At 40.6% G+C, this 14,771-nt stretch overlaps 1 protein-coding gene across 2 annotated transcripts in view; it reads right to left on the bottom strand.

Annotated features, from left to right (window-relative positions):
- The window catches only part of Wwc3 (WWC family member 3), a 107,946-nt gene that overhangs the window by 19,107 nt on the left and 74,068 nt on the right, over positions 1–14,771 (bottom strand). For both annotated transcript variants that reach the window (XM_077107212.1, XM_077107213.1), the window contains exons 9-11: positions 8,127–8,369; positions 3,991–4,080; positions 2,430–2,995 (exon numbers count right to left, since the gene is read on the bottom strand). In XM_077107212.1, the coding sequence (XP_076963327.1) occupies positions 2,430–2,995; positions 3,991–4,080; positions 8,127–8,369 (899 nt within the window). The remainder of the gene's footprint in view (positions 1–2,429; positions 2,996–3,990; positions 4,081–8,126; positions 8,370–14,771) is intronic.

Here is a 14,771-nt window from a genome sequence, read left to right as displayed (position 1 = left end):
CAATAATTCTAAACAGAGTATGAATATAATAAAAACATCAATAAATAGATTAGCAAAGTCAATATTTTTATGCCTTTTTATTAGCAAATATAATAGGTGGATGAAATAGGGAAGTATTTCAAAATCATGACACATTTGGCTTTCAAAATCCAGGGAAGATAGGACTGTAGGAAAAAATGTAAAAAATGTTCAAGATTACAGTCTATTGCCCCACTCCTCTGTCTTGCCTTCTGTTCTCTGACTGATTTAAAACACAACAAGAAATCATTGCTGTATGGATTTGGGCAATTTTGATTTTTATCTTACTAAAAATTTTATCTTACTGAAACCTTTCTTGGGGCCAAACAGACTCCACTATTTCCATCAAGACTAAAAGGGTGGAGAGAATTGCATGACTGTTGGAATTGATAAACAAGGGAATGGGGGGAATCTGATAAAACACCAAGCTCCATAATTATGAAACTATGACAACCATGTGCTCAGGAGTTCCAAAAGCATCAAGGGAGGCAAGGAGGCCCCCTAGGTACATACCTGAAACTAATTACCCAACCTAGACATCTAGGAGCATGCAGCAGGACCCATTAACTAACTCAGTCAATTATTTCAGTTTTCTAAGGACACGTCAACTGACAGTGTTATGCACAAATCCATCACCAGGTGGCAGTATATAAATGTAGAAAAGCAAACACTTCCCAGTCTAAAAGGCACCATTACAAAGTATGCCACAGAGTGGGAAGGAAAGCTAAGAAACCAGGATAAGAAATTAAGTCTGCTCCCCCTTCCCCCTGCCGCCTCTCCTCCCACCCACATCCTATCTTTTCCATGACCCAAAGGGACCCTTAGATCTTGTGTGAATTTTCTGTATAAACAGACTGATAGTCTTGAATCTCAAATTTTAAAGAGAAATTGGTAGGACTGTAAAGAAGAACAAAGGGGATGAAGGTTACTTGTATATGTGAATTACAAAAACAATATATGTGGGGATTTTAAAAAGTGTGTGTTCAAACCCAGAGGGGAAGACACCAAAATAACTGAAATGCCAAAAAAGTCATGGAGCAGCTTGAATTCTGGTTAAATATATAAATGCCAGTAGGCTACTATTTTATAGCTAGATCTAAAGATCAATCAACCGTTCCATCTATCAATCAATCAATCTCATAAGTAACAGAATGGTAGCAAATGGAAGAGAGCATAAAGATCACCTCCTTCAAGGGCAAGGAAGGAGAGACAGACAGCTCATGGTCACACAGCTAGCAGTCAACAGGGTAAGAAACAAAATGAACAGAATCCTGGTCTCCAGTTTGCAAATCTGAAGCTGTTTCCACTACACTTCATTAATTTCGTATTCTAGTTTTATTTCTCCCCCTTGTTGCATAAACACTCAATAGTACATTTCTAGGGTTTCTCATCCTCTGCATTACTGATATTTTGAGCTGGATCATTCTTTGTGGGGGAAGCACTTGTGTACAGTAAGATTTTTACCTTGACACACGTGCTGCAGCATCCCAGCCTCTATCCACTAGATGGCAGTAGGATCCTTCACCTCAGTTGTGAAAAGGAAGAAATTTCTCCTACAGGGACATTACCAAATGTCCTCAGCGGGGGAGGGGGGCACAAATACCCCTGGTTGAGACCCACTATGTTATACAAATTGTCTAGTGTTTGCCTAAGTGGTATGTCTAAAACATTTCTGCTGTGTAAGTGAAAGTTAATTAAATGGGCTGAACTTCAGGAATGGGAGACATTATTCTTAATCCTGCTTAAAACCTAAGGAAATTAAAGATGCTGGGGCTTGGCTTTAAAAAGCACATGGGATCAATAGTGTCCTCAGTAGCACCCTGGCACCAAAGAGGAGTCAAACTAACACAACTGGGCAGTTGAAGCTTTACCTAGCTAGATCCCCAGAAAATAGAATTGGTAGAAAAGACTGAATGCTTATTAACATGTCTTTGAAATTATGCAATTATTTTCATTTCCACAATTGAAAGAATTTCATCCTTGAATACTATGAGAACTAGGATAAAGAGATGAAGTCAAAGTGACAAAGGAAGTAGGCTTCCCACTAGACTACAAGACACTAGTTCACACACTGGTTGAGGTGGGCTCACACACCGTATTTTCTACCTTGGCACATGTGCTGCAGAACTCATTGAGGCCTTGGTACCTCTGTATTCACTTCCAAATGTGTGAGACTGTGTGGTTCTGACCCTTACTTTCAACAATTAAATATATTCTTAAAAAAAAGCCAAATACCTGGCAAAGACTACTTTGTCAATGTTAATTATCTTTCCCTACAGCAGGTCTGTACCCTTCTAACCCTATCAATGTTTGTAAACTTATAGCTCACCAGGGCCTTAAAAGCCACCAGCCACTGCAATATCATCCCTGAGTTTCTAATCTTGCTTCTCAGGAGAAGCATCACCACTTACTTGTATTGGTGGGAGCCCCAGCCAGTTGGGGTCCACGCTCACGAGGTCCTTCCCCATCCCCAGAGAATCCGTGTGGTTGAAGTAATGCAGTGCCCTGCAAATCTTCATCTCCCAAAGCAGAGGCCTGTGCTCGCAGTCTGTCTAGGGCACCCAGGCCTGGCACTTCAAAACCATCCGCTAACTGCGCCAGAGGAGAGTCCCGCGAGGCCGGGAGAAAAGGTGTGTCCAGGGGCGAGCTGGGGGGCGACAGAGAGGACAGGGAAGAGCGGGAGGACAGTGATGCCAGCGACTGGGGCGTGTCCAGGGACCGCCTCTGCTTGTGGAAGCCCGGGTGGCCTGGAGGGTCTGAGAAGGGGACATCACGTCCCAGGGAGTCAAAAGGAATCAGATCGAAGCGTAGAAGCTGGCCACACTCAGCATCGGCCTTCTCGTACTGAGGGAGGCCGTAGATGTCGGTGAAACTGACTGAGCTCAGCGAACCGCGGCTGGAGGCCAGTGATCCCCGGCTGGAGGCCAGGGACCCGCGGCTGCTCCCAGAGGACACTGTCAGGGTGCTGGCAGACAGGCTGAAAGGAGAGAGAAACTATCTTAGAGACGCACATCACTGTTCCCACCGCCAAGCAGCACAACTAGGCTGCTGCACCTGGGAACAGCTAATCCCAGCCTAGCCCTAACCCCTGGGAGTATTTGAGCAGACTTTCATTGATACCTCTTTGTTCTTTTGAATGACACTAGAGGGCAGTGAGCAACAACAAAGACTCGTGCCTGAGTTGGAGTCCTCGCCCACAGTCACTAGCTGGCTGCACGCTAAGTTACTGAACCTCTTTGAGCCTCCCACTTGCTGGCTGGGGTTGAGGCAGTCACAGGTCCTATCTCATGACACTGTTAGGAGGAATAACTAAGAAAGTAATTCAAATAAAGTTAATGTTAAGACATTATGCCTCACAATACAGTATGTGCTTGAAAAGGTGGTTATTTTGAGCATCCAAATATTTAAATATGAATATTTAAAATATTCATATCCATCAGGTACAGCAGGGCATGCCTGTAATCCCAGCAACTCCAGAGGGTGAGGCAAGAGGACTGCAATTTTGAAGCCAGCCTGAGAACATAGCAAGACCCTAAGCAACCTATCAATACCCTGTCTCAAAATAAAAAGGGCTGGGGATGTAGCCTAGTGGTAAAGTGCCTCTGGGTTCAATTCCTAGTACCAAAAAAAAAAAAAAATTATACCGTTTTTAAAAACTCCCAAAATAAAAATGTCTATGTGCATATATGAACACTTCTAAGGCTGTTAGATTACAAAAGGCTTCAATAAACTTGACATCAGACTTGTTATTTATTATGAAACCAAATTTTTACTCATTTCCCTCGAGTCATATGTTAGCAGATTATCTTAAAAATATAACACATCTATCTACATCTCTGTTCTCTTTTACACCACTTTAGGTTCCAAGCTTCAGTAGGAGAAAAATACAAGCTTACGGGAATTAATAAAGTTCATGTACATGTCACTGAAACACGATAATTAAGTATAGTTTTCTCTTCTAAAGGAACCTACCTTTTTAACTGGGACTGGAGATAAGATGTTAAGCGGGTAGCTTCTTCCAGCTGCATAAGTAGACAATTTCTTTTTTCTTGAAGTAGAATCCTGCAGGTAAGAAAATAGTCTATTGGAGGATTTGAAAAATAGGAAGTATATTTTTATAACAAGAAATTCAACTATAAAATTCCCCACAAGTGAGTTACATTGGAATGACTATCAGTTCTAAAAGCATCTAGGTCTTAAATGCCAAGACAATAAAATCTGTTTGGGTTTTGTTGGAAAAATACATCCCTGACACTCTGAGAAGTGCCTGGTACATTGTAGACACTTGATCTGTATGTGGACAGGGCAGCAGATGAACAGGAAAATGAGTGGGAGCATAGATGGGTAGATAGATGGGTAAGTAGATGAGTGGGAGGGTGGATAGGTGGATAGGCAGGTCAGAGCATGGATGGTCATATGAAGAGTGGATGGGGTAAGTGGATGGATAGGAGGATGGGTGGGTAGAAGAACAGACGGAAGGGAGACTAGAGTAGAACTGGCCCAAAGGCAGATCATGTGTTAATCTACTAGAATTCCTTAGAACAAATTCAATTTCCTCATTCTAGGCCCCTTTCTAGGCAAAAACAATGTCAAGCTCCATTGATTGACATGGGCTACAACATTTCCTACTCGATCAAATACCTTAATAACTAGAGCCACTATAAACCAATTTTAAAGCTGAATAGCATAAATTCAAGCCAATGGTTTTAAAGTGTAGTCCACAGACCCCAGGGTATCCCTAAGAATCCATCAGGGATTCTAAGAGTTCCCCTCTTTCCTAACTATATATCCATGTGCAGTCAGATCTTCATATGCTCACCACAAGTGATTTATGATAACAGATCAAATGCCTGAGCAGCTGCCTTCTGGAAAGCCAGATGCTAAAGAGGTTTACAGAAATATAGAATAAATAAATACTGTTTTGAAAAATTCTCAAAATGCTATTTATGCATAAAAATTGTTATTATATTTAAAATTTTCACAATTCTAATTTCTAAAGCAGTAAATATCGACTGATTTAGAATAATTCTTTTAACAAAAGTTCATTGGGATCCTTAGTAATTTTAACAGTAGAAGGAGGTCCTGGAACCCAAAAGTTTGAAAACAGCTATAATAAACTCTTCCAGTTGTAATGTTTAAAAAAGAATTTTGTTTGTCTAAAATTTTTAATTTTTAAGAAGAACATTTCAATTTATTACTCTTACAAACAAAAATAACTTTTAAAAAGTAATGCTGACATTCTACTGGGTATATTTTTCATGTTATGCCAAAAGAGATATATGAGCACATAAGAAAGCACAATGTTCTTGAGCACTTATAATAATGCTGGTCATATCAAGAGAAGCAAGGCCAAGTACAGAAAGAACATATTATATGTCATATTATATGTTGTATCTCAATGACTGCTCACTTGATCCTATTCCCATTTTATAGATGAGGAAACTGATACTCAAGGAGTGAAAGTAATTTGTCTGTGCTATGCAAGTTCAAGGGTTGGTCAAGTCAGCTTGAACCTAAGTCAAGGCACTTTACTGAGACTCTGCACTGCCCCTACTTCCTATCATTTAATTCTGTTGTTATGTATGGCAAGAAAGAGAAAATTCCTTTACTCATGAAAGATTTTCCATATTTAATGTTACACTTAAATTCCTACCTAAGGCTTAGCAAAGGAAATAACTTCAAAAAACCATCTTTAATTTCTTTTTCAGAAGATGTAGAGAGTGAAGAGTCAAAAAGGGGAAGTTTAGGGGCTGGGGATGTTGCTCAAGCGGTAGCACGCTCGTCTGGCATGCGTGCGGCCCGGGTTCGATCCTCAGCACTACATACCAAGAAAGATGTTGTGTCTGCCGAGAACTATAAATAAATAAATAAATAAATGTTTTAAAAAAAGGGGGGAAGTTTAAATTATGCCCCTCACTGGGCTTTCAAGCTATAACTTGGAACTCTCTATACTGATGACACTGTAGCTGATACAAGGCAAAGGCCAGGCCCCAGTCATACAGCTACCACAACTCAGCCTTAAGACACAAACCTTGGTTCCTTGTGCCCAGAACCATACTGGGTCTCCTTCTACTGCCTCTCAGTCTGTGCTAGAGGAAGTCTCCCAGCATGGGTCCCACACTTCCAGTCTTCAAGCACAGCTCAATAAAGGGAGGCAACACTGAGAAAGGTGTCTGCATCCACTCGGCACAAAATATCAAAGAACAGTAGCAGCTCTCTTGGGGCATTGACCTCATCTTACAATGCAGTGGATAGAATAGACAAAGCACATGGGAGGAAAGAGCTCAGCACATGTGTACGTTCCTCTTTAGCCAAGGTCATGCCCTTGGGTCAATTCAGTTCCAGTTGAGGGTTCTGAGTCCCAGAACTTAACACCCAGCCTGGTCCCACAAGAAACTGCCATCTAGGTGAAAGCTGGTCCAGTTTGGGAGTTGCAGCCCTTGAGGCATCAGGGTAACACTGACTCTAGGGAATTCCAGGAATTTGTACTCTGGGACCACAGTACTCACACATGCAGAATTTCCACAGTCAAGGGTGTATGGGTGGGCTTCCTGAGAATCAGGAAGCACTGTGGGACCAAATCTACCATCCTTAGTCAAGAATGAACAAGAACGCCAGGCTCTTCTATCCAGAACACACACAGGAGAATACCAAGGGTAAAATGGAAGGCAGTGTTTAACTAAAAATGTGCAGAAACACAGAAGCACAGAAGAAAACTTCAGTTGCCTTGCTCCTTTTAAGATTCAGACTCAACTCAGTTTGAGTGGGATGATATAGGGTGCCATCATCTCAGGCAGATCAAAATTCTCTCTGCCTGTTCCCAAACACCATTCCTTCTCTTCAATGCTGCCATGGGTCCTAAATACCATAATGCACACTCATGTATCCAAAAGATTAATAATGAGAATCAAACATAAAGATTGCCCAACACATACAAAGAACAGTCATAAGATGTGATAAAATATTAGTTGTGGGTGCATCTGAAAAGATCAAATAAATTAAGTGACTTAAACTCTAGGTAGAGAATGCTCATGCTCATAGCAATACAGAATAAAGTCATACACCGAGTTTTAGGGAGCTAGTATATTAACAATTGGGGGATGGGCTTTCCAAAACTCAGCAGATAGCCACAGATAAACTGCGGACAGCTGTTAAATGTGGAAAGCAGATCAAGCCTTCAACACAATCTGTGATTGCAGGCGGCAAATGGAAACCAGAAGACATGGCATATGATGAAAGGCCAAACAACTTGGCACTGAAGAATACAAAAGACTCTGGATTCATGTATCCTATGCTTGAAAGAGTCTCAAGACCAACCTAGGAAAGGTATGGTTAGAAATGGACCCATGATAGGCTGTTGACTTCCTACTAAAAAAGAAAGAGCAGGCTGCCTTGGCCAGAAATCAAAGTCAGAGATAAAAGCAGTAGGTAGATTTCCTCAGTGCTACAGGGGCCAGTTCTCTGGAGCAAGAGAGCCACTTTATTCCAAAGCTGTGCCACCATCTGTCTCCCCATCTTCCTGATGGTGCCCCAAGCCAGCACAGGGTACTGTCCCACAAATATAGGTGAAAGCACCGGGGAACCTACTCTAGGAAGGGCTCCATGTAGGTGCTGCATCACCTGTCTTCCCTTTTCTCCATTATCTCCCATTTCTAAGGGGCTCAGGAAGCCTTGGGAAGAGCTGTTACCTCTCATGACATGGAAAGCACATGTTCCCATCTCCCCTTGACTTAGCAAGGAAATGCCTCAGTAGCTGCTCTCAGTATAGGTTGAGCATCCCTAATTTGAAAATCCAAAAATTTTCCAAACTCCCAAACTCTTTTCAAATACTTGATGCTCAAATAGTTTCAGATTTTGAAGCACTTCAGATTTTAGACTTTCAAATGAGGGATGGTCAACCAGTACAGTCTATGCAAATATTCCAAAATCTGAAAAACTTCAAAATGGGAAACATTTTTGTGCTCAAGCATTTTGGATAAGGGATATTCAGTCTGTACTAATCAAGAACATGCTGAAGCCATATATATGTTATCTAATTAAGATTTTCCAGTTGGTTCTTCACTGGAATCTGGTCCCACCTGCCCCTGAACTTCTGGAGACCAGCCCACCTTTCTGTTGCTCCTTGTGCAGATGTGGCCCGCGCACGCTGGATCTCTTCTTCCAAGCGTCTCTTCTCCTCCTCCAGCCTGGCCACATCTTCAGCCGACCTCCGCTGCTGAATGATGAGCTGCAGCTCTTGAAGCAGGGCCTCCTTCTCTTTGATGAGCTGCAGCCGGTCCCTGTCGGCCTCAGCCATGCCTGGCCACGACTCATTAGCAAGCTGGGCCAGCTGCTGCTGAATGTTTGCGACCCTGAGAGAGAGAGGCCCAGGAAGATGTCAATGAACTTAAAAAAAATCACCTTTATACATTCTCTGCACCATCATTGATTCTGTAAACTCACTTTGTTAAATAAATAGTAAAGTAATGCCACCTACCTTAAACTTAAGAGTGTCTGGGAATGATGGGTCATAAAAATAGTGCAAAAGTCCTTTGTATAATCTACCCTGTCCAAGATTCATACTTGCTTCAAACAGTTGACAAAAAGTCCACCAGTCCTCAACATGACCACACTAGTTTTTTCCCCAGATTCCTGGTCCCTGCAAGATGATGTCCCAGAGTAGAGGAAAGCTGCTCACTTCTCCCCACCCCACTATCATCAGTAGCTGAACACTAGGCTGGATACTGAGAGAAGCTTCTGGCTTTCTTTCCCATTGGCCATGCTTAAGCACTAATATCCATTGGGGGTCAAAAAACAAAACAAACAAAATATAGGAGAGAACAGCCAAAACCCATGCTCACATATGCTGGTTGTATGTGCTACTTCCTGCACCTGAGACCTCAACCAGATGTGAACACACAACACCCTGCTGAGAGCAGATGCTCAACAAAAGCTCAAGCATTAAACAGTGGGCAAGCATGCCAGCAAGTATATGAGAGGCATCCCCATGAATGTAGAAATTGGCATGTGATCATCTGGCTAGATGCAAACCAGTCAATCTCACCAAAGGTGTCAGTGTGACAATACTTAGGGTATAAAAACAGAGAATCTTGTCACTTTCCATGCCCTTGAATCTTCAGTGCTTGCCTGGCAAACAGATTGCATCATACTTTGTGTCCTGCAATGGTGTCTAATGCTGATTAAGTGAAACAGACATAGCTCATATTTTTAAATCACCCTTTAAAATAGTAGTATGTTTTAAGCCCCTCAAGTAAGGCTGCCTGTTTCTAGGCAGAAACTAGTTACGCCAGACCCAACCTGAACCCAATGATTTGGAGGATCAAGTTTGGTACACATGCCTAAAAACATGCAAAGACTTCTTTAAGATGAGAGAGTACTGTGAAAACAATTAAGTGGCAGGTACATATATCTCTGAGGCAGCAATTCTCAAAGTGGGGTCCCAGGACCAGCAGCTTCAGAATTTCCTGGGAACTTGTTACCAATGCAAATCTCAGAACCCAGCCCCACATGCGGAATCTGACACTTTGGGAATGGGTCCTGCCAATCTGGAGTCTGTCAAGCCCTCCAGGTGTTTTTGATGCTTGCTCAAGGTGGACACCCACTGCTCCAAGACAAAGCTGCCTCCTCTGCAGCCCTGCCTCGTCTGGGGGTTGCTAACTGGCCTGTTTTAAGCATTTGCATTAGGCACTGATGGGATCATCCTCACTAAACTTGGAATGGCAGACATGGGGCAAGAGCATTGCCAAGACTACTTACCTCCTGTGCCCAGGATGCACAGCACTAACCAAATCTGGCTTCCTGCCTGTTGGGCCCAGCCCTCAGAGTCCTTCTCAACACCACATTCCACACAGATACAACCAATTGACTGAAGTTGGCCCATACGCTAAAACTCATTGTCAAGTACTATGCCAGGTCAGGCTTTGCATGATCTAGACATGAGCATAAGGACCCATCTGCCTGGCGGGAGGATCATACATGATGCTCTTTCTCCAGGTACCAAATCAATCCAAACATGGAAAGGAAAGGGTATACAGGTTAGAGCTTAAACGCATACATCTAACTCAAGCCCATTTCTCCAAGAAGGTAAAGAAACTAGTTGAGTGTCAGTAGCTTCCTTAGACAATTTTTCTAACTTAAAACTAATTTCCTGAAAAATGTGTTGAAAAATGATAACAAATCATGTCACTGAAAAAAAATGATGACAGAGGCAGCCCAACAGGGTTAGAAATAAAACTGGGCTTAAGCATCCATCTATGTCTAATTAGAGTAATTAAAATTTATGACAGTCATATAACTGAAGCCCAAGGAATACACACTCCAATCAGACTCATATGAGACACACCAAATGAAATTTCTGGAACATTCTACTGTAGACAAGTCAAAAATAAAAAATAAATATAACTGATTTGGAGAACAATGAGAAAATCTACTGTGTCCCCATAGTTTTTTTTCATTTCAATTTATCTAATCCATAGGAAAGCCTATTTGAGCCTGGCTAAAGCTTGCCAGATCTAATTATTATACATATAATATAAACAGACATTTTCAAAACACTCCTTTTGACTTTTATGAGGTGTTTTGTTGTGGGGCTTTTTTCTTTTCTTTTTTTTTTTTTTTTTTTTTTGGCAGTATTGGCGATGGAACCCAGGGCCTCATGCATGCTAGGCAAGCAAGTGTTCTATCACTGAGCTGAACCCCCAGTTCAAGTTTCCTGAGGTTTGTAAGGAGCTCAAGATGCCATTTGAGCCTACCAGCTCTCTGTTAGCTGCTATCTAAAAGAATTTAAGTTGCTGAGGGTGGCAGAAGATTCAGTCTCAGATAATCATAACGGTTCCAGGAAAATCTCAAGTAATATGCATTATCTGAAAAAAAAATGAGGAAGAAAATGAACTATAGGAGGGAGGAGAAGCAAAGGGCAACTTTCAAGAGGCTTGTCTACTGTGGGCATAAAGAAATAGTACAGCAGCCAAACTGTAACTTTCCACAGCTTGCAGGAAATATATGCAAAGACATATGGGGAGGGACGACCTCTTCAGCAGAAACAAAATCCGGATGAGGCTGATTTCTTGCAATCCATCTGGAAAAGTTATTTGGGCTATGCTGAACATAGGCAAACATTTCTTTGCTTGAGAACTGTGCTTTTAAAATAAAATTTCACAACAATGCAAATGGTTACGTTTATTTTTGAGCTATGAATCTAGAAGAATATTGGCATATATTAAAAACAACAATTTCCTTCCTTATATCCAAACTCTGGGTGTAGACATTTGGGGTCCACTTCAGCCAGGTCAAGAGAGGCACATCTGTCTGTCTGTTCTGAAAGTCAAAAGCACTAGAATGATTTCTTCAACAACTGATCACTCACATATTCTCCATGGGGGAAGACAAAATGGCTGTGCCTTTAAAACAGTGTGCCTTGTCTACCATGCTGCTGGCCTGGAATAGAGCCAGTCATCCACAGGGAGTATCTTTAGCATGTTAGGTTTACTTGAAGAAACAGACTTCCTGCCTAAGACTAAACACAGATGTATTGAGGTTCGATGCACCTTCTCTTTATCCATGCCAAACAGCTAAGCAACTGGTTGGAACCCTATTCCTATGAGGGCCATCATTCCTATTCTGGGTATTAAAGGAAAAGCAATTTCCAGAAAGGCTTTTCTTTGAAATATCATTTTAGTGAAATTAAATACATGGAAGAAAAGCAAGGTCATCATTAAGGTTTGCAGAAAAAAAAAAACTTTTCCAAGTTCATTTTTAAAGAGAACTGAGAGCCACTTAAAATTGGCAAGGATTTTTTTTCTTTTTTTTTTTCCCTATAAGTCAACTACCTGTTTTATTGATTCTCATTTTTGATGGGTAATACATTTTATGGCCCACATATAATCTGTCACAAATGCCTTTAAAAGCTTTAAAATATATGTCCCCATGCCCTGATAGTGAAGAAATAAAAGTAAAATCTTCAATTACGCAATCAGGTTTCATATTTATTATGTGCTTTCCAATTTCTAATCCATAAACAGTTCTAAATATAAATCATTTCCCCTTACAATTTCTGCCCGAAAACCTTGTCTGTTACAACCCTAGAACATTAAACCGTGAATAGAAACCTGCATTTATGCTGCAGAAATGACTCAGACCTTCACAATTCACATAAAAATCTTAAAAGGATCTGCATTTTTCTAGGAAAAATACACTTAATATTTTTTTTAAAAAAATTATTTTTTAGTTGTAGTTGAACACAATAACTTTTTAAAAAAATTTATTTTTATGTGGTGCTGAAGATTGAACCCAGGGTCTCTCACGTGCTAGGTGAGTGCTTGACTGCTGAGCCACATAACCCCAGCCCCACAGTTAATATTTTTTTAAAATATTTTTATTAATTGTTGATAGACCTTTATATTTTTATTTATATGCAGTGCTGAGAATTGAACTCAGCGCCTCACACATGCCAGGCAAGTGCTCTACCACTGAGCCACAATTTCAGCCCCCACTTCTAATATTAAGAAGTTTTGAGGCATATCAAGAGTAATCAATCTCCAATTATGTGAATACCTAAAACCTGCAGTCTACTGTATAATTTCTCATTTTTCTAAAATCCTGCTGCTTTCTGGAATAGCAAACAGAACTCCAGGCAACCCACAATTCCATTTGATGGTGATGAGTTATGATGGATCCTAATCCCACATTCCATGACATGGTGTCAACTTAGAGCATCATGCCTTCAGATTTAATTGTAACTACATATTCAATACTTCTTACATTTTTCTCTTAGCTTTCTTTTTGTAAATATCTAAATGAAAGCAAAGGTTAAAGAAAACCTCAGCTGAGATCTAAGTTAGATGTAAGATGAAATCACTTCAGTTGACTGAATGAAGTATTGATAAATCGGTGTCCATTCCACCTTTTTTGTTTTGTTTTGTTTTGTTTTTGGTACGAGGGATTAAACCACTTAACCACTAATCCACATCCCCAGCCCTTGTTATATTTTATTTAGAAAAAAGGGTCTCCCTAAGTTGCTTAGGGCCTCTCTAAGTTACTGAGGATGGATTTGAACTCAAAATCCTCCTGCCTCAGCCTCTCAAGCTGCTGGGATTACAGACATGTGCCACCATGCCTGGCTTCCACTTAACTCTATGTGGAAAATTTGACATCTAGAACATATGGTGCATCTAGAAATTCTGCATCTAGAACATATGGTGCAAGAATGTTCTACCAATACACCAAAATCCAGCCCTGTCCTCACCTTCCCTGCTCTAACAGCTTCTCCCCTGGGAAAGCAAGATCTTCTGAAAGCAACTTCCTAAAATTAAAAAATATATATATCAGAAAGTCTTCAGGTTTCTTTATCTTGACCCAAATGGGAAAGATAGACTGCAGTGGCAAAGATGCTTTTCTTCATTCCTCAAAGCTGTACCTCATTCCCGCAAATCCAGATACAAAGTTACTTGCAAAATAAAAGTAAAATCCAAGTGATGGATCAAATTTAACTGGAATCATAATACCACTGATTCCTGACAACCACATACAGCAGAACTGATCCTGGCAACAAAAATTAATACACAGAGAAACTGGTTGGACCAAATGTATTGTTCCTATCTGAACTTAGTGCTTCTATGGAAACAGCTAGAGTTTGTGCACAGTTCTAGAACAAGTACTCTTATTTTAAAAATAAGAAGTCATCTGTGTCATCAGGACTGCTTCAAGAAGACATATTCTTCCAACTTCACTTTTAAAAACTCTAAAAATTTTCAACCAGTAATGTGAAAATATTCCTAGCATAATATCTGACTTGAGTATCCAAAGAGATGTTCCTGAAGAGATGAAAGAAACAGTTCTTTTGGTACATTTTACATGATCCAGAGTTGAAAACACAAAATTGGTCACCATGACAGTAGTAGTTTAGTTAAGGAATTCTCAAGAAATCATACTATCACTTAGAATTATAAATTCCACTTCCACAAACTTCCTTTAAATCCGAATACATTGTTCAGTACTCTGCATTTTGACGATTTCGTACTTCTTAAAAACAATCTCAAATCTAGATATCCAAGGAAAGACTTCTCCAGAATTCATAAAGGCATAAACATCTCCACTTTTTAGAATTGGTAAAGCACAGGTGGTTCTGCAGAGAAAGTTGTAATGATTAATTGTATGTGTCAGCTTGACTGGGCTAGAAGATGCCCAGATATCTGGCAAAATAGTTTTTGTGGGTATGTCCATAGGGATGTTTCTGGAAAAGATTAGCATTTGAGTCAGTACACTGAGTAAAGAAGACATACTCTTACCAATGTGGGTGGGCATTATCCAATTCACTGAGAGCCCAGATAAAATAAGAATCAGAGAGAAGACAGGCAAACTTGCTTTCTCTTCTTGAGTTGGGGCATCCACTTTCTCCTGCCTTCAGACATTGGGGCTCTTGGTTCATGGGCCTTTGGACTCAAAGACTTATGCTAAAACTACCCCAACATCATCACTACCAAACACTGGTTCTCAGCCTTCAGATATGAACTGAATTATGCCACTAGCTTTCCTGGTTCTCTGCTTTGCAAAGTCTACTTTGCAGACTTCTCAGCCTCCTTAATCACATGAGTCAATTCCTATAAATCAATCTCCTTGCCCCATTTGGTTTTATTTCTATGGATAATCAGTAGGGGGGCTAAGATTTGCAGGATTGAATAAGTTCAGAAATGAAAGCTTGGAGACCGATGGCCAAGGGTGAGGTGACATAAGGAATACAACCAAACACTGAATTG

Source organism: Callospermophilus lateralis, chromosome X (genome assembly GCF_048772815.1).
Source record: "Callospermophilus lateralis isolate mCalLat2 chromosome X, mCalLat2.hap1, whole genome shotgun sequence".
NCBI lineage: Eukaryota > Metazoa > Chordata > Mammalia > Rodentia > Sciuridae > Callospermophilus > Callospermophilus lateralis.
The sequence above is the reverse complement of the archived record's forward strand: the minus strand, read 5'-3'. Positions and strand labels throughout refer to the sequence as shown.